We start from the raw sequence: 20,449 nt of genomic DNA, 5'->3' as shown, positions 1-20,449 counted from the left end.
TGGTGCTCCCTGCTCCCCCACCCTTGTTTGTACTAATTAACTACTCCTTGAAAAAACCTGGCACCTACCTAAGTAGATGAATTATGTATATTTAAAATTATCCAGATGCTCAGGAAAATACTTTGATGTTTCCCTCCCAACAAGTTAAATAATATGTCATATCTTCAACTGATGTCCCTTATCATAGTTTGAAATGAACTTATTCCCTATTTAGCAGAATGATTTCCAAGTAAAACTTTATGGTGATACTGTAAGCATAAAATAGATACACATGAATAAAAGGAACGGGAGGAATGGTTTTTTTCCCTTTGGATGTAATAAATACAGCCAGCTTCCAGTTTCAAACTGCCACTCCTGTCTTCTCTTAACCTGCTCTCCTTGAGCTCCCTTGAGAGATGCATCAGCTTCTTTCAACAACAGATGTATGGGATCAGCTTAGTTTTTTGGGTTGTTTGTTTGTTTTTGAGATGGAGTCTCGCTTCTACGCCCAGGATGGAGTGCAATGGTGCGATCTTGGCTCACTGCAACCTCTGCCTCCTGGGTTCAAGCAATTCTCCTGCCTCAGCCTCCCTAGTAGCTAGGATTACAGGCACATGCCACCATGCCTGGCTAAATTTGTTTGTATTTTTAGTAGAGACGGGGTTTCACCATGTTGGCCAGGTTGGTCTCGAACTCCTGATCTCAAGTGATCCGCCCACCTCAGCCTCCCAAAGTGTTGGGATTACAGGCGTGAGCCATGGCGCCTGGCCAAGTTTGTTTTGTTTTTAAATTGGTATTAAAGATTTTTGAAAAATTAAGTCAGTGATTAAAAACCAATACTACAGTAATCTCTCAATTTATTTTCTCCAACATCAAATGCTGACCCAGAAAAACAAAAAGTGAAAACTGGTGGTCTATATTACAAAACTGTCAAATGACTCTTAAAATATTTATACCTCAATATCTTGGATGATATCGGGGGAGGTAAGGAAGTTAAAAAAAAAAAGAATTGTTCTTCCAGTCATGAAAGAAAATAAAGTATAATCTACAATTCCTTAAAATCCTTGATGAGTCTAAATTAAACAGCCATATTCCAGAATATTAAATATGGAAGATGAAGAAAAATTGTCACCTCTAGTCAATGAGGTATTTCAACTTTTGAGTTAATACTTTTCCAAATTAATTTTTTTTCTCTTCAAAATGCATCACACTACTTACTTCAAGGACTGACAGAGTCACCAACCAATGGCATGGGGGGAAAAGCCCTGTCACTTTAAGGTATTAACCACAGACAATGAAATCTGCCACAATTTTGGTATTTCTTCTCCATGAGAACATAATACATTAATGGAGTTTTTCTTTTGCTTTTTTCTAAGCAACAAAGTTTTATGATATCGTGAATGAAAATGTCCGTAATTACCTTTTGGTCTACATGTCAAGGACTTCTCCCTCATAAAAACAGTAGTAATCACAACAAAAGGAATTAACCATAAAAAGAGGTATTAAAAATGTATACTTGATTTTTAAATGCATATTATTTCTTTACATTAAAATTTTTAGATTTAAAAAGTGTCTTAACATCCAGTAGGGCAAAACAATCAGACAGAAATGATATATGAATGTAAATGCAATTTTATTTACCACTTTGATGCTCCAAATGGCACTGCCAGGAAGCTGCCTGGGTTTAAAAATTTCCCGACCTTCTGAAATGTCTGGGGACCAGGAAGGTGGGCTCACTGTATTATGGGTACTCCAAGCCCCCTAGGATATGGCAGTTGAGAAAATAGATGTGTAAAACTCAGCAACATAAAAGGTCAAAGCCAGCAACTAAGGAATTTTAGAACAGCAAAAACAAATGCAAACGTATGGAAATTTAGGACAAGTTGCTTCAAGGAAGGCAAAATAAGCTTATCACTAACAGTGACTTAAACATTTAAGTATAACTTAAATAACTTAAATGTTTGCTGCTACAATTTACATTAAATATTTAATTCTGGCTGAGACATCACTACAATGAAACATTAAAAATTAAGGTTTATATGACATCAACATTGACTCATGAACTGCAATTACCGCACCAAAAAGTAAATAAAGGTCAATCACACTTTAAGGATTAACACTAGAAGAAAGTACTGGGGGATTATTTTTCTTCTAACAACTATCATTCTACTTAAAAGGAGAAATGGATAACCATAAGGAATTCTATATTCTATAGCTATAAACGACCAAAACCAGTAGGCCAAAGAATGTGATGAGAAACATAAGCAATCGATAAATGCATAAACTTTAAACTGTGGAGAGTTGGTAACATTAAAATACAAATACCATTATTTGTGTTAGCATTTAATCACTCCTTCTTCAGTGACCATTAGTTGTGGGTTTGGGTTTCAGTTTTTACTTAGGGAAATGAATATTTGTGGAAATTACATCCAATGGACAAATATGAAGAAATGTTAAAGCAAATTGTCCTAAATTTGCAAATTAAAATGCCTAAAGTATCTGATAAATTATATAGAAAATAGTATCTTATTAAAAGCTATATAACTAAAACTAAAGCATTTTACTTCCAAATAACCATATTCAGCAACACCCTGAACTAATCTGATGAAGATGCTAAACAGCATACAAAAAAATGTTTACTCCACAAAGATAACATTTTAAAGAAAAACACAAGACAAATGTCAAACAATAAAATAATCTATTTTGAATTAGGTAAATCAATGGTGCATGCTATAATTTTACCAATTAAGTAACCAAAACTTAAGACAAGGTACATAGTACTTACCGGGTTTCTAGAATATTATCAAATTAACAAGTAGTATCTCATTAATCACATAAAAATACCACCAGGAATTAAAATAACCAGAAACAAGAATGTGACTACTCTTGGAGTAAGAGACAGGTAATGGAATAACAGTATTTTGAGAAAAGCCATGCAAGCAATAGACTGGTTTCATTTTTAAGTCACAAACTCAATCCACAGACATTGAAGTCCGGCTATCCAACTCACTCTCTCCAGCAAAGACTTTATTTATTTTCCCTCCAGGATCACCCTTGGGTATTCTTTCTTACCCATCAAATCTCTAACCTAGCTCACGTAATCACTATGCTGATTTCACTAAGCAGCAACCACTGCAGGTCAATTACCTCACTTTCATAATCTCAAATCAACTTGAATCTGTACCTATGTCTTCTTCCCTACTATTAGTAGTCCAGGGTCTTAGGTAACCTCTGTATTGTCAAAAGCCATTTCTCTTTTCTCATTTTACTCATGCTCCTAACATGTGGCATACTATTCTGCTGGATTTGGCAGCAGCACACCTGTGGATGTTTCACTGACTTCCTCGCTAATCTTTCTTCATCTCCCGTACATGTTCTTCCTGTATTTGACTTCCAAAGCCCTGGAGTTTCCCAGGGCTTGAGCCTAGACCCGAAATGGTATTATCTACAACGAGGGTGTCTTGGAAGTTGTTGCCTCTTAACATTCTTGTATCTAGTTTTAATCAGGTATCTCCAAATTAGCAGGATTTTCAACTTTCTTCTTAGCATTTCCATTTTCTCACACAAAACCTCTTAAATTTGCCATGTTTAAAAAATTTCTCCCTTAACCGGTTTCATCCCAGTCTTCCCCATCCTTATAAATGGCACCCAGTCCCTTGTCACTCTCCTCTGCTCCTTCAGTCCTCTCCCCCAACACTTCGTCAATGCAGATCATCAGTAAATTCAAGACTTTTTATCTTCAAGTTTTGTCTCTGATCCTTCTACTTCTTGTCACTTCCACCACCAGCAGCCCAGTTGTCGCCACCACCATCTCTCGCCTAACATGCTGCAAGAGTCTACTGCTGGTTATGCTGTTCCCAGCCTGCATCTACTCAAGCCTTTCCCCACAGCAGCCAGAGGAACTTTGCGCAAGTACAAATGTGATCAAGCAAGTCACTATTCTATTTCAAACCTTCAACTGCTTCTCAAAGCACTTAAAAGACAAACCTTTCCCAGTGCCTTTCTCCAACCTCATCTTGTGGCACTTGTCTCCCTGCTACTATGCTCCGGCTATTCTGGCTTCCTTGCTGTCCTTCAAACATGCCAAGCTCTTTATCAATCAGAGCCCAACTGACTCAGAACACTTTACTATACCATTCCAGCCCTTCAATAAATGTCTGCTGCTGTTTTGTTTGTTTGTTTTTGAGATGGAGTTTCGCTCTGTCACCCAGGCTAAAGTGTGGTGGTGCGATCTCGGCTCACTGCAACCTCCACCTCCCGGGTTCAAGTGATTCTCCTGCCTCAGCCTCATGAGTAGCTGGGATTACAGGCGTGCACCACCATGCCCGGCTAATTTTTGTATTTTAGTAGAGACATCATGTTGGTCAGGCTGGTCTCAAACACCTGACCTTGGGATCCACCAGCCTTGGCATCCCAAAGTGCTGGGATTACAATCGTGAGCCACCACGGCCAGCCATGTCTGGCGTTTTCTAACCCTTCAGGTATGGCCTTAAATATTTTCTCATCAGGAGACCTTTCCTTAGTACTCCCAATGAACCATCATCTCTCTTACCACAACATTAGTACCCTCTCATTCCATCACCACCTGGGACATTTTATTGTTTGCAATTGTATTTAGTGGTAGGAAGTGGGGAGCAAGAGATACCTAAATTTAGTTCTCTCAATATTTCCGTTGGTTTTTCTCTGAGATTTGGCTTACATCTTAAATTCCTTTTAGTCGATAGTTTAATATTACATTGGCAGTAGACAGTTCTCAAAAATATGACACAGAAAGTCATACTCTAAGATAAAAATAATGTTGAATAATTTTATTTCAGAAATAGGAATTTTCTGGTAATTATGTATTATTCATCATAATTTAAAAGTTAGCTTTGATGCCAAAATTTTCTCTCATTTCAAAAAGAAGACAGACTTTGTGTAATTTTATAGTTCTGAAGAAAAATTATCATTATACTTGATATTCTGACAAATTATCTAGTATATTCCTTAGACCTTAAAACTAAAATATAGCTATAATTATCAAAGTTTAAATTGTCCTTCAGATCTTAGCTTTGATCAAGAACTTACACCATTCAGAAAAGGTTAGCTGCCCCTATAATATATGGGCTCTCCTCCTACAATCCAGTACTTTCTATACTGTAATTGAAGATCATGCTCCTTTCTGTTCAGTGCTATGTTAAGCACTCTGTTCAGCACTTACTGAACTTTTTTTCTGCTCAGCATCTATTGTCTCTTTTTGCATCTGTGTATGAATTCATCAATAAACAATGAACTATGACATGAAATACACTAATGCCTCCATCAGTAATAACCTAGAATTTTGAATTTTTTCACTTATAAAAGTTACTAAAAATTACTAAAAAAAAATCTATATAATGCCCCCTTAATCTGTCAACTGAACTAAAAGCAAAAGAGTTCCTAATGTAATCATTAACTTGTAAATAGAACCAACTTGCTATCAAATACTACAGAAACTAAAAAACTACTACCTGGCAGGGACTGAATTTGAACCCAAGAAAAATAATTTAACCCCAAAATCGTTTAATATTAGCATTAAATTTCTTTCTGCTTTGAGGCCAATTTCTCAGGTAAACTGTCCAAGCTAGTAGGTTATACAGGGACTGTGGGATGGGGAAATAAGAACAATAATGACAGGTGGAGGACAGGCTATTTAGAAGCCACTTTCTATTAAAAGTCATATTCTATTGCTGGTTGTTAAATATGATCAAAGTCACTCTTACAGCCCAAGAGTACTATCAGTTTTAAAAGCAGCCAGAGAAGGTCTGGTGTCTCACTGGCAAACTTTACACCTCCAAATCCTAAATCAATCCCGGCCCCACACTCTTCCAACATACTATGCAAAACCAAGGTTGCATATAAACAGTGAGTCTACTTTAGGAAAAGTGAAAGCAATGAAGAGGTAGAGCAGAAAGGAAGATAACTAGTAAAAGAAACAAACAAGTTTACAGTTCGTCTTTTTGGTGAATATAATCACCTGTGTACATTGGAGCTACAGCAGCAAACACTTCACTATTAAGGGAATTCTTAAAAGAAGTCTCATACATAAAATTGAGTTCAATATCAAGTAGAAAAAGAAATTAGACCTAATCCTGTTTTGATAACAAAAGAAACAGTTTTATCCGCTTTAGCCTTCGATAATTTCAGAATACAAATTAGGTGGCGCTAGCAACAGTAATGTCTCCAAAAATACCACAACAAGCACAAGTAAACTAAAAGGAAAGTCTGGTACTTCTAACCTGCTGTATCGTTAGCTTGATGTTCCAAAGGGGTAGGTATGTTTTAGGTTTAAAACTATGGTTCTCTGGCTACTTTTAAAACTGAAAGTACTCTTCTTATAATATAAACTTGTTATAATTTGTCCAAGAGATATCAAAATACATTACCTATGTTTTCATTTATGAAATTTTCTTGAAATATTTACTGCAGGCCAGGCGTGGCGGCTCACACCTGTAATCCCAGCACTTTGGGAGGCCAAGGTGGGTGGATCACCTAAGGTCAGGAGTTCAAGACCAGCCTAACCAATATGGCAAAACCCCGTCTCTACTAAAAATATTTTAAAAATTAGCCATGTGTGTTGACATGCACCTGTAGTCCCAGCTACTCGGGAGGCTGAGACAGGAGAACTGCTTGAGTCAGGCAGGCAGAGGGTGCAGTGAGTGAGGTCATGCCACAACTCCAGCCTGGGCAACAGAGCAAGACTCAATCTCAAAATAAAAAAAAAAAAAAAAAAGTAAAAAAAATAAAGAAATATCTACTGCAAATAATACGTTTCATAAAACGCCTACTAGAATCTTTCAATACCAACATGAAAGCAATTAGAACATGAAGGTGTCTGAACTAGATTACAGTAGTGTGATTACATTTAAATATCTTTCTATAAGATGTGATGATACATACAGGGTAAATAATACAAGAAGACCTAAGATTATTATGATCTCAGAATTTCCTAATCAGAATGGGAATACAACCGTGCAATGAGAGAAATGGACTAAAGACAGAAATAAAAACAAATGATATGATTTAATACGATAAATTTAAAATTTCCACTTTATTTTCCACCATTTTAAAAGACCATTCCTTATAGTATTAAGTTTAATGCATTTTTAAAAATCAATAAAACAAGTAGCACATTTCTCTAGTTCAGGACTCCGCTTTCAGGGTTATAGTCAAAGATGATCCTAGAAATGCATTTTAATTGGTCTAGGGTAGGACCATTAGACTGATGCTCTAAAATCTACCAAGCTGATTACAATATGTGGCAGTGTCAATAACCACTTTCTTAAACCCAAGTCGCAAAGTACATAAACCTACAAAAATGCTGAAAAATGGGCCAGGCGCTGTGGGGCTCACACCTGTAATCCCAGCACTCTGGGAGACCCAAGATGGCAGGATCGCTTGAGGCCAGGAGTTTGTAACCAGCCTAGTCTACACAGCAAGATCCCCATCTCTATTAAAAAATAAATATTTTTAAATGCTGAAAAATGAAATACTAAATTTTATAAATATATAACTTCAATAAAAGATGTGAAAATACAACTAGGTCATTATGACAATTTGTATGAAACAACATCCAATTTGCTGTCTGTTACTTGTCCTACCTTATCATGTCTAATTTTTCCTCATCTTTGTGAAATCCTGCGTCTACAGTAGGCAAGAAAACAAAAAACAAAAGGAATCTTACTCTATTCACAGACATCAGAAAAATGTGTTACTATTCCTGTAGTCAGTTAGGTTCTAAATCACACATTTGAGATATATTTGAAACATGTCATAAAGAAAATAAGCATTATATTTCTCACTAAATAGCACCTAAAACATTCCATATGAAAGGACAAATACAAAAAACTAAACTTTAATTACTAACCTCCTTAAAGGAAAATAATTCTATATGATTTGATGTTTGATAATGGATGTCCAATACCTGAGACATAAATTCCATTTTCTGGGTCCTAACATCTCACCTTCAGAAAATCCTCTATATTGGGTTACTTGGATTATATATTCAAAACTTAATATATTTGAAAATGTGCAGAATGATTTGTTGCTGCAACAAATGGTTTAGCAATTATCTACATTAAAACGTGTTCCATGAACAACAGAAAAAGAGTATTTCTACTTCAGTCCTTAAAGACTGTGAAAGCACAGCAACAGTCTTAGTTTGTCGATCTTGAATTCTTTTGGTATTTTAATTTCACCAGTAATTCTGGAACTGCTTTTTTCATATTTCTCAAAATGTTTTGTATTGCATTGTCCAATAAGGCAGCCACCATCATATGTGACCACTGAGCACTTCTAACGTAGCTAGTCAGAATTGATATGTTTTAAGTATAAAGCATCTTGTTCATTTTTATACTGATTAAATGCTGAAATATTGTTTTGAATATACCAGGTTAAATAAAATAGATTAAAATTTATTTCACCTGTTTTTGTTTTTTTAAGTGTAACTACTAGAAAATGTAAAATTACACACATGGTCTGCATTATATTTATATTAGATAGCACTGGCTTACCATTCTACTGGTTGGTTAGCTTGTACCTCCAGATAACATCTGATAATCCAATTACTAGCTATCACAAACTAGATCTTTCAGATGTTTCCTATTAAAATGTTCATTTAATTTTGAAGTGAATTCCTCGAAAAGCTCATATAATACTATTACAGAAAATCAACTTAACAATTTGCCCACCATGGAACATAACTTAAGGTAAATCTACATTTCTCTGGTTAGTATTTACCGTACTGGTAAAGACCAAAGAATTGGTAAGGTTCAACAAAATATGAAAATGCCAGTGATGTTAACAAAAAATAGCTGGAAACCAAAGAATCTTGCTTACATCACAATCACAGCCAGGAAAATGCAGCTTATTTTATAGCCAGTCTCCAATGTGAAGAATATGCAGAAGAAACAATAAAAACATAAGTATAATACAGAAATGCCTGATATCAAAGAAATTAATGTAACAGAATACTGAATTTCAGTATTTCTAATGTAAGGATATACACACTCCTATCTGTAGAATATTTCCTGCAAGTTATGGCCCCAGTACCTCACTAATGGAAGATCTATCTTGTACTATTCAATTCATACTCTCCCTAATAACAGCACTGTATTAGTAGGTTCATCATCAAGTGAAGGCTGTTTGCTACGTAACTAAAACCAAGACTGGAAAACTAAAAAGCTGGAGGGAGGGAAAACATAGCCTACAAAATGCTTACAAGATTAGCAGCAAATGATGAAGTAGTAACAAGAGGGGCAGAAAAATAGATTATCATCAGATTTGGGAATTGAAAGACAGCTCAGCAAAATACTAGGATATGGTTCATATAAGATGGAATAAGCCTGGAAATACACCCCCCTCCCCAATATTTCAGAACATCAAGTCTACAGAAAAAGAGTCCTAATGTATTGAATCTGGTTTCTCAACTGAAACAAAAGTCTTCAAGGAAGGAGATACATGTAAAATTTTACAGGAATACATATGAAGTAGTATCTTTAAAGAATGTAAATATATGAACCAAAAGTAAATGTGAGATTCAAATTTCCATTGCTAAAGTCTTTTCAGAGTCACGACGACATTATTATTATACAACCATTCAAAACAAAACAAAAAAACTTACTGGAAAGGAGAACAACTGGTTTGAGAAGAAAAACCTTTCTTGGTAGAGCAGAAACAAATGTCAAGGGAAATACTTAGAAAAAAGGCACATATAAAGAATGGTCTAGTTTTACTGCATACGTCTTTGCCATGCAGAAACAGCTAAATCCCATCTGACAACTACTTTGCCTTTGGTGTACCTTGTCTTTAGAGAACAAAATATATCTGGGTTTGATATAGAGGCGACTAATTTTCAAATTAAAAAATGATTTTTCTTAAAAGCCTGGCCTTACAGTTTAAAAATTATATGATTAAAATCGAGATATTATTCCTATAAAAAGCCAAACTTTAATCCATTTAAATCATGAAACTTAAAACTTAACTTGAAGCAATTTAAATCATGAAACTTAAAACTCCATATTACCACCGTGAATTAACACTTCTCCACTACCTGTTATCTTGCAATTTTAAAAAACACTTCAGAAAGTAGCAATTTCATAAAATTATAAATAGTTCATACCTATAGTATCTTCATTTTGCCATGCAGTTTTACTTAAATCTCACTTAAAAAGAAATGGAACTCATTCTTAAAGGGTAGAATGTACATAATGTAAAGCAGTCACAGGAAGATTTATCTTTACTTACTGAAAATCAACAGTACAATTCTAAGATTTTTTTCTCATGAAACTATTGAAATAAGTCCTACTTGAAAAAAGAAATCCCACAAGAGTTAGCAATTAATAAAAACATCAAAATGAGAAATTTCCCAGCAAGGAAAATTCCTGTCATAAATATTGATGTTTATGCGGTTAAAAATATACACAATAACTATACTGCATTTTAGGCTCTATTTTTACTGTGGCACAGAACTAAAAGAATTTTTAAAGCTCTATTAGAAACTATTATCAAATAGGTTGCATCTTTATGGCCCAACTGAGTTAAAATTCTAAATAAGATCACTTCAAATTTAATAAATGACATTCTTCATTAACAGCATTTAAAAAATGGCTGAAACACGTAAGTCAACATTACACTGAAGTTCTATCTGCAGACAGAAAAAGTTGCCATTCACACCAAAACTACACATATACCTTCTGATTTTATAGAATTGTTCCAATATCTTTTCTGTCAATATCATTAAAATCACCCTACCTGTTTGGACCGAGGTCTACCAGGAGAAAATTTTCTTTTAGTAATAGCTGGTTTACCCATGCCAATTTTTGGAGTGACTGAGATGTAAGTTGTTGGCATGATGTTTCCAGCAGAGGAACTAAGAGCTGAAGGGTAATTGTGCAGCATGTCATGCGAAGGCAAGTCTGAAGAAGGTGTTGGGGAGGAAGACACATCTGCCTTGCTTATGTCTGCTGCTGATGAAAATGACGACTCTGTCTCAGATGAGAACTTTATAGATTTGTCTCCTTGGTATGAAACATCTTTCACACAACTCTCAATTGTAGGAGTCATTTCAGAGTCCACCAATCCAGTAGAAAGTTCAGAATTTTCTTTCTGTTCCTTTTCTCCTTGTAGTCTTTCTATAACCAACTGTTCCTCAGGACATAGTGAAATACTTCCCTCATGTGGGGACACTAAGGTTTCCAGTGGAAGAGTGACAGATTCAATGACTAATTTTGGAGGCCCCGATTCTTCTTTGGATACCACTGTTTTAGGTTCCTCTAACAACTGCAGTTCCTCTTGCTGCACAATGATCTGGTGTGTAACGACTTCAATGTTTTCTGTCACTTCCATTTTATCTTCCATTTGATCTTCGCCACAAATATGCTTCACTTCAGAAGACGTTTTCATTTCTTCACTATCAACTTCATTAGAAATCTGTTTTTCCAATTCGGTATTCATTTTATGTTGGGATGATACTACAAAATTCAGAACATTTGTTATGGTAATGTACAAATTTTAAATTTTCTAACTATAGATATATAAAACATTTTGCTACACTAGAACTTAAATCAGAAGGTATTCATCAAAGCAGGCAATTATTAAGTGAATGAAAGCCAACGTACACAAGGATTTATGGATTAGAATCAGCCCCACACATGAAAACATGATGTTTTACAATTTAAGTACTTCCAAAAGGACTGAAAATTATACAGGAAAAGTTCTCATACTCATTTTTTAGTTAAGAAAATAAGGATCAATCATGTTATGTAAGATACCTAAGTTAAAAAGTAAAGACTGACCTAGAATGTGAAGGCATTTTCTAATAGCAGATACCCAGATGTAACAAAGTTACTATAGACTCAAAAGCACAGACAGAAAAGATTTACTAACCACCAATATTTATTTTGCTTAACCATACCTGCCAACCTACCCAAAACATTCTTTGGATATAATCCTTGTTCTTCATCAGTCTATAACTTAAAAGACCAATCTTAGGAAATCTATAAACTTAGATATCAGAAAATACAGTCACTGGCTGGTAAATTTTAAATGAGGATACCAGCATGTTAAACCTTTAACTCAATCTTGCTTAAACGTTAGAGGTGCAACTGACATGAGCTATAAGTGGTTCTATAAAGTAGGACCGCTGAAGATAAAAGGCATTTATTCCTAATCTCATCAAGGTAATTTTTAAGTTATAGTAAAAAGACACTACCACCCTCATTTACCAATCAGTGACTAAAATTTATCTATGTTCTTTTTTTTTTTGAAACAGGGTCTCACTCTGTCACCCAAGCTGGAGTGCAGTAGCACAAACATGGCTCACTGCAGCCTCAACCTCCTGGGCTCAAGTGATCTTCCCACCTTAGCCTCCCAAGCAGCTGGGACTACAGGCATGTGTCACCATGCCCAGATACTTTTATTAATTAATTAATTAATTTATTTATTTATTTAGACAAGAGTCTTGCTCTGTCGCCCAGTCTGGAGTGCAGTGGCGCGATCTCGGCTTACTGCAAGTTCTGCCTCCCGAGTTCATGCCATTCTCCTGCCTCAGCCTCCCGAGTAGCTGGTACTACAGGCGCCTGCTACCACGCCCGGCTAATTTTTTGTGTTTTGTAGAGACAGGGTCTCACTATATTGCCCACGCCTATACATGTTCTGATATCAAACTGAAATCTCATCTTCTTTCTCACTTTATTGAAAGACTACAGCTAAGGATAAAAGAAAACTACCAAATAACAGATCTGATAGTACAATATATTTTTAACCACAACTGCCCCCCCCAACCCCCCCCCCCCCCCAAAAAAAACCCCTTTCAAGAGAAACTAACCTCCTTTAGATCTACTGTCTCTTTAGATCCAGAATCTCTTAACTAAAAGATTTAGTTACTGTAATGTGTATACATACAGCAATTGCAAAAATGTCTTTGGAATAAAGACATTACCTTGTAACATAAAGACATTATCTTGTAACTCAATCAAATTAGATAATATGAACATACTGCTTACCAGCAATGAGAAGACTATCTGTGTCAAGACTTTCTGAGGGATGACTCTTCTGTTGCTCTTCAGTGTGGACTTGAACTGCTGTGAGTAACACATTTATAAAATCTCTAAGGAGTCAAAATTTTTGTAACGCTGTTCCCTCAACAGTAATTTAAGTAAAGAGTTTTATTCTACTAAATGTCAATTTCCAATATAAGCATGAAACATTGTACCACTTGTTAGTAAGTTATGAAGACAGAATTAGAAGTCTTTGCACTATGGTAAAATTTTTTTGTCTTTTTCTCTTTTTCTTTAACAACTAGACCTCACGAGGAAGATTATAGAAAATAACTTTTAATGAGAGTTGTTATATGTGAACTTAATAAATTTCAAAACATCTCAGTGGCTTTTTATGTATACATTGTACTTTTTACGCATACTAACATATAACTCCACATACAACACCAAAGACTTTCAAATGAGCCTGTGATTAAATGTAGTAAGTAATTTTCCCCCGACAAGGTCTCTTATTAATTCTGCAAGTACAGTAATAGCTCTTATCAATATGTACTACAAAAAGTTTAATTGAAATATCATGGAAATCAGTGAAATAACCCTCAATAGGACTGCTGAGATGATCCAATACAGCAAATTTTTCATTATCTTAGCATGAAACATCTCATCATCGTCAACAGCTCTACTTAGCAACTACAACTAAAGAAATAAAAACACAAATTGCTTTTTAACGAAAAATCACTTAATACCTTAACGAAGTACTTATGATTAAATCTAGATGATAGCTGAACTACAAATATACGCATGTCGTTTCTCCTATTATTTGTCTAAGATTATTTTACTAAAAAACTCTTCCTAAGTGACTGCATCTTGGTTTTTATTTACTTAAGTTTTAGTCAATATTCACATATTTATTGTACATACACATTCTCTTTAAAAACAGAGTATATCCATTAAATATTCTTACCATCTGGAACAATTCCAGGAGTGGACTCCTGATCGTTGACATCTTTACTAACTGCATGCTCTGGGAATACCATTTGATCTTCAGGGCCTTCAACTTCCATTTCATTGTTATAATCTTAACAAAACATTATTAATTCTTTAGCTCAGAATGAGTTTTTTTTGTTGTTCATTAAGTCAACAATTATGATTTTTGTATGAGTAAGGGCAAATTATCAAAAATGCTGTAAGTTTTTCTTCAGATTTTTCTCTTTTGAACCACATATATATTTACATTTTTTAAAAACATGAAAATTATAATACATCAAAAGGTGGGCCAAGTGTGGTAGTTCACACCTGTAATCCTAACACTTTGGGAAGCCAAGGTGGAAGAAACACTTGAAGCCAGGAGTTCAAGACCAATCAGGCCAACATAGTGAGAACCCATCTCTAAAACAATTTTTTTAAAAAGGTAACTGGCACATTATTTTAAAAGGGTATTTCAAAAGTAAATACTGATGGCATCCTGGAAATGAAACGTTAGTAGTTAAGATGCTTAGTTACCCTTTTGATAAAGGGTATGATAAAGAGACCTTTTATAAAAGCTACCACTCGTAGTGATGAAAATGAAAAACAATCTGGTGAGCAGTTCTATTTCCTTTATGCTCCAAGACTCATGTTTGTAACAGTAGGGCTACTACTAAAACTATTCCATACCTGAACAAAATCTTGGGCTGAAGAGGTGATAATTAACTTAAAAAGGACATTACAAAACTACAACACGCTTAGAGAAAACTCACATTATAAAGAACAAACTAAGCAAACCCAAAGACTGGGGAACTTCCACTGTCGGCTTAAAGAACACAAGTGAAGGAAAGCATGATAGACCTGGAATTCAAATACTAAAAAAACTATCTTAAGTTACATTCGATTTTAGCCATCAGATTCAGAGATGACCAATATAACAAATACATTTAAAGGTTGAGAAACTGAGAACAAGATGGAATCTGGAATACAGGATCCTCTCTTCCTGATTAAAGCAATATATTGGTGACACATTGGCACAACATTACCAAAAAAAAAAAAAAAATCATTCTCAAGTTTACCTGTAGTGAGCTCAGCTATCTCCACTTCCTCACCTGGCTGTAAAGGATCCATCTCAGCTCCCAGGTGTTTACAATACATGCAGATATACTCTTCTTTGAGCTGAGGATCCAGTTCATGATCTGTTGGTTTGTCACACTCTAGGTGAACCCACCTGCAGTGATAAGCATACTTAAATAAAAGTTTCTAACGTCAAGCTATTGTCTAGGTAAAGAGAAGGCATTGCTGAAAAGCTAGATATGAAAATGGTTAATTAAGGATGAGAGGAGAGACGTTAGAGAGGTTGCTAACTGACAAAGGTTTTTTAAAGGATTTTTTTAAAGGACATCTGTGGATGTCACTAGAGATGCTGCCGTATTTTTTACTTGACATTTTTAAGCTATTTTTTCTTTACTATCCCTATCAGTGCTCATTTCTGATGTGGTCTGGTCTTTTGCCCATTTACTTCCTTATGCCTTTGAGACTCAAAACCATCATTTAATTCCATCTATAACAGCAATCAGTACTGATGGAATTGCTACAGTGATAAAAACTTAGAAGCTGTAAGATGGTAGAGCAAATGACCACATGAATAAAACAACTGACAAAACAACTGAATAGAATAACTATCTTCTTACCTTTTGCACATATTACAATGAAGCATGTCTTTCTGCAATTCTGGATGATAGCACTTCCCACAGAAGGGACATAAGTTATCCTGCTGTTGGTAACAATTGTCACATATCAGGCAATTGTGATGCCACTGAGAACTAGACCGTGTGCCACACTCTATACATATTCTGCAATTCTAAACACGAGGAAAAACAAAAACAAAAACAATTTGTTATGCATTTGTAATTGTAGTTCTGATGTAAACCTTTAAAAAAGTCATGAATCATTTGTGGATTGTACGTTTAGCTTTTATTTTCATGACACTAATTGAGGGTATAGGCTTTTTTTTTTTTTTTTTTTTTTTTTTTTGAGATGAACTCTCACTTTGTTGCCCAGGCTGGAGTGCAGTGGTGCAATCTTGGCTCACTGCAACCTCTGCCTCCTGGGTTTAAGTGATTCTCCTGCCTCAGCCTCCTGAGTAGCTGGGACTACAGGTGTGCGCCACCACGCCCAGCTAATTCTTGTGTTTTTAGTAAAGACAGGGTTTCACTATGTTGGCCAGATTGGTCTTCAACTCCTGACCTCAAGTGATCTGCCTGCCTCAGCCTCTGAAAGTGCTGGGATTACAGGTGTGAGCCACTGTGCCTGGGTATACACCTTTTAAAAACCTGTTTTCAATGTCTGATGTGACCTCACAAAATCTGCACTGAAATCTCCAGGAAAATGTAAATAAGGGAATGGGGATATCCAGGAAAACATATAGGTGGAAGAGATGAAACCAAAAAGACAGCAACCCAAAACTCAAAAAAAGAAACATATTCTAGGATCAGGAAGTAATTTTTGTGGAGTAAGTCTACTCAACCTATTACACTGCAGAAAGCAAAATGGTGTTGCTACATATAGTATTCTTCTTGCTTCTTGGTAGCTTAAGAACTAAAAACTAAAACTAAAGAACTCTCTCTTAAAACAATAGCATGGCCAGCCTGGTGCGATGGGTTGATGTCAGTAATCCCAGCACTTTGGGAGGCCAAGATGTGAGGATCGCATGAAGCCAGGGATTCGAGACCAACCTGGGCAAGAAGACAAAACACCCCTTTCTCTACCAAAAAAAAAAAAAAAAAAATTAAATTAGCCAGGCATGGAGGTGTACACCTGTAGTCCCTGCTACTTGGGAAGCTGAGGCAGGAGGACAGCTTGAGCCTAGGAGTTTGAGGCTGCAGGGAGCTATCACGCCACTACATTCAAGCCTGGGCAACAATGCGAGACTGCCATGGCGGGTGGGCAAACACAGAGCATGGCCAACTCCATGTGACTTGGTGTCTGAAAATGTGAAAATAAATTGCTCCACATCAAAAGTCCAATGATGGCCCTTCATGTTTTTAGAATAGAGGGAGTGGTCCTATCCTTACCAAATTAGAATCGTTTATGAAGTAAAAGGCCAACCAGAGGCCAGCCAAAACTACTTCTGTGCCTGTGAGCTAGTCAGCCTTAAAATCCTGGGGATAAGGTTAATAAATTGTGGGGCTCTCATTACCCACCCCAAATTTCTAATCTAAAACATCAATAAAAAGGAACTTTATCTTTCTGTGCTACTGGGCTGATATGAAAGGGATGCTCACTTAAAAAGAGAAACTACTAGGAACCATAGATCAGAAGTCTTAAACATTAAAATGAATGCACTTAAAAATACTGAGGGAAAAAATACTAACTAGCTGGGCATGGTGGCACAGAACTGTGGTGTCATCTATTTGAGAGGCTGAGGCAGAAGGATCTCTTGAGCCTAGGAGGTAGAATTCAACCTGGGCGACACAATGAGACCCCATCCTTTGAATACATATAACATATATTTTTTAAAAGAATGTATTATCCTTTATCGAATGAGAAGGAGAAAAGAAAAACAATCCTAAATAAAATACTATCAAACAGATAAACACCACATTAAGAAAATAATAACTATGCCCAGGTGGAGTTTATACAAGAAATTCAAAGATATTTAATATTAGAAAAACCCATTAATAAAGTTTAACAAATTAAAAGGGAGGAGAAAAAAATCATTTCAATGCAAAGGATGCTTAAAGAAAGAAGTCTTTGGGAAGAATCAAAACCCATTCCTAATAACTCTTGAGAAAGTAAAAATGGATGGGTATTTCTCTAATGTGATCAACATAAATACTTCAATTCTAAAGGCAATACCTTATTTTATGGGGGAACCCTAGAGGTATTCCCACTAAGGACAGGAAAAAGCAAGGGTGCCTACTATCTCCACTACTATTTTAACATGTTTCTGGAGCCAATGCAAACATGGAAATAAATGAAAGCAGAGACATAAGACCAAGAAAAGAAAAAACTCTATTTGTAAATAGAGTTGGAACATCCTAGAAAATTTTTCAAAAACTCAATAAAAGAATTCAACAAAGTACTAGGGTATAAAATTAGCACGCAAAAGACAACAGAATTCACACACACAAATAACCAGTTAAAGGAAAGTAAGAAAACCCCCTTTATAACAGCAGAAAAATAAATATTCAAGAATAAGCTTAAATGTTCAAAATCAGTATTAAGACAATTATAAAACACTCCTAAAAGACACAAAACTAGACTTTAACAAACTTGTGAAGACATCCCTTGTTCTTGGTTAGGATGTCTTAAAATTAAGATGTCAATCAACTCTCAGTAAATATATATATTTATGTTTTGGAGACATGGTCTTGCTTTGTAGCCCAGGCTAGAATACAGTGGCATGATCACGGCTCACTGCAGCCTCGACCTCCTGGGCTCAAGTGATCCTCCCACCTCAGTCTTCTGAGTAGCTGGGACTACATAGTGAGACCCTGTCTCTACAAAAGCAAAAAATTAGCTGGGCTTGGTGGTACACATAACTCCTAGCTAACTCGGGAGGCTGAGGCAGGAAGATTGCTTGACCCCAGGTCAAGGCTACAGCGAGCTATGACCATACTACTGTACTATGGCCTGGGAGACAGGGTGAGACACTGTCTCAAACAAATAAGCAAAAAAAAAAAAAAAAAAAAAGAACAAATAAACTAGCAGAAAATATTTGCATCATGTAACACAGATGAAGGCCTTACATCCCTAACTTATAAAGAACTCTTAAATTTAGGGGAAAAAAATGCCAAAATCTTCAAAAACAGGCAAAACACATGAACAGACAATTCACGAGAAGGAATAAAAACTGACCCTTAAACACATGGAAAAACGATCAACTTCACTCTTAGGAGAAACAAAAATTAAAACTACATTGATATACCACTTTTCACCCAGAAGACAGGCAAACATTCAAAAGCTGAACAAGTCATCCTGTTAGCAAAGATGTAGGAAAAGTTCTCTCATACATCTCTAGTAGCAATGCAAAGTACCATAACCCCCAAGAAAGGGAATTTGACAGTTTCTAACAAAGCTACATATGCGTACACTCCTGAGACAATAATCCTACTTCTAGAAATTTACCCTATAGATTTGTCCCTGAGAATTCAAAAATACATATGCACAAAGCTATGGACTGTAAAATCATTTATAATGCAAAATATTGTAAACTATCAAAATACCAAAGCACAGGCCACTGGTTGAGTAACCCATAGCACAGATACACAGTGGAGTGCTATGCAGTTGTTTAAAAGCAGAATGAGATCTCTTGAACTTGCCTAACTTGCCTGGAAGTGATTTCCAGATTTTATTACATGAAAACAGCAACATGCAAAAGAACATATACAACATGCTACCTTCAGTGAAAGTAAGAGCAATATATCTTCTTATTCTTAGAGGAAAAATAACAGGAAGTTTAAAACAGAAAACAATGAAGTTAGTTACCTCCAAGAGGTTGAAGGAAATGGGGTATAAGTAATAAACAAGAGGCAGTGACAATTCTGAGTAAAACTTTACATAGCTTTGAGTTTTGAAAGTATACTAATATCTTCTATATTTAAAAAATTAAATCACTAAGAAAAGAAAGGGGAATAAAATCTATTACTGAGAGCAAACTGAAGCAGATTTGCTTTTTAGATGGAGCAACTGAATAAATGTGCTGACGTTGCTGCAACCCAGAATTTTTATTGTAGAAGAACAGACATGCAAGAATGAGAAGGCAAAGAACTCAGTGGAGAAGGATAAGAACTGGAGGTACTGGTGTAAATTCATTATTTCTAAGTTATGTATATGTAAGGGTATATGAATATTTATGTGTACAAACGGAAGTGTAGGGGTATGCAATCTTTTGGCTTCCCTGGACCACACTGAAAGAAGAAGAATTGTCTTGGGTCACACACAAGATACACTAACACTAATGACAGCTGATGAGCTATGCACACACACCCCCCCCCCCAAAAAAGAAAAACACCTCATAATGTTTTAAGAAAATTTATGAATTTCTGTTGGGCCACATTCAAAGCCATCCTGGACCACATGCAGCCTGCGGGCCATGGGTTGGAAAAGCTTGTGTAAGTGTATACACATGCATGTATTTCCTGACACCACCAGGTGAAAGGGTGAAGAAGCAAACACCCTCCCGTAGCAACGAGCACACCCAGTACCCACTCCCCACTAAAGGAATCTGGGTTATTTATTTAACAATGGACTTATTCCAGGACTGGGGCAGGGGAGGTATAAGATGAGCTTGTAACATCTTGTTATACCAAAAAGTAATGAAGTGTTCACATAAGTGGTGAGGGCAGAACACCGGCACCAGCTTGAAGGAGCAACTGACAGCAAACATGGGACCATTTGAACACAAAAAATAATTAGGTAATGAGTTGTAAATGACTGACTGAAGGTAATAGGAGCTCATGAGTCAATATCAATAATTAGTA

The 20,449-nt window shown here is 35.8% G+C and overlaps 1 protein-coding gene across 17 annotated transcripts in view; it reads right to left on the bottom strand.

Moving 5' to 3' along the window:
- KMT2C (lysine methyltransferase 2C) overlaps window positions 1-20,449 on the bottom strand; it is a 298,256-nt gene that overhangs the window by 108,407 nt on the left and 169,400 nt on the right. For 15 of the 17 annotated variants that reach the window (XM_031664996.1, XM_031664992.1, XM_031665006.1 and 12 more), the window contains 6 exons: window positions 15,656-15,825; window positions 15,041-15,192; window positions 13,960-14,073; window positions 13,002-13,079; window positions 10,750-11,468; window positions 1,621-1,740 (listed from right to left, as the gene is read on the bottom strand). In XM_031664996.1, the coding sequence (XP_031520856.1) occupies window positions 1,621-1,740; window positions 10,750-11,468; window positions 13,002-13,079; window positions 13,960-14,073; window positions 15,041-15,192; window positions 15,656-15,825 (1,353 nt within the window). The remainder of the gene's footprint in view (window positions 1-1,620; window positions 1,741-10,749; window positions 11,469-13,001; window positions 13,080-13,959; window positions 14,074-15,040; window positions 15,193-15,655; window positions 15,826-20,449) is intronic. The other 2 variants (XM_031664997.1, XM_031665000.1) reach the window with 2 other exon arrangements.

The sequence above is a fragment of the Papio anubis genome, chromosome 4, assembly GCF_008728515.1.
Source record: "Papio anubis isolate 15944 chromosome 4, Panubis1.0, whole genome shotgun sequence".
In the NCBI taxonomy this organism is placed as follows: Eukaryota; Metazoa; Chordata; class Mammalia; order Primates; family Cercopithecidae; genus Papio; species Papio anubis.
Note: the sequence above shows the minus strand (reverse complement) of the source record. Positions and strands in the feature narration are given on the sequence as shown.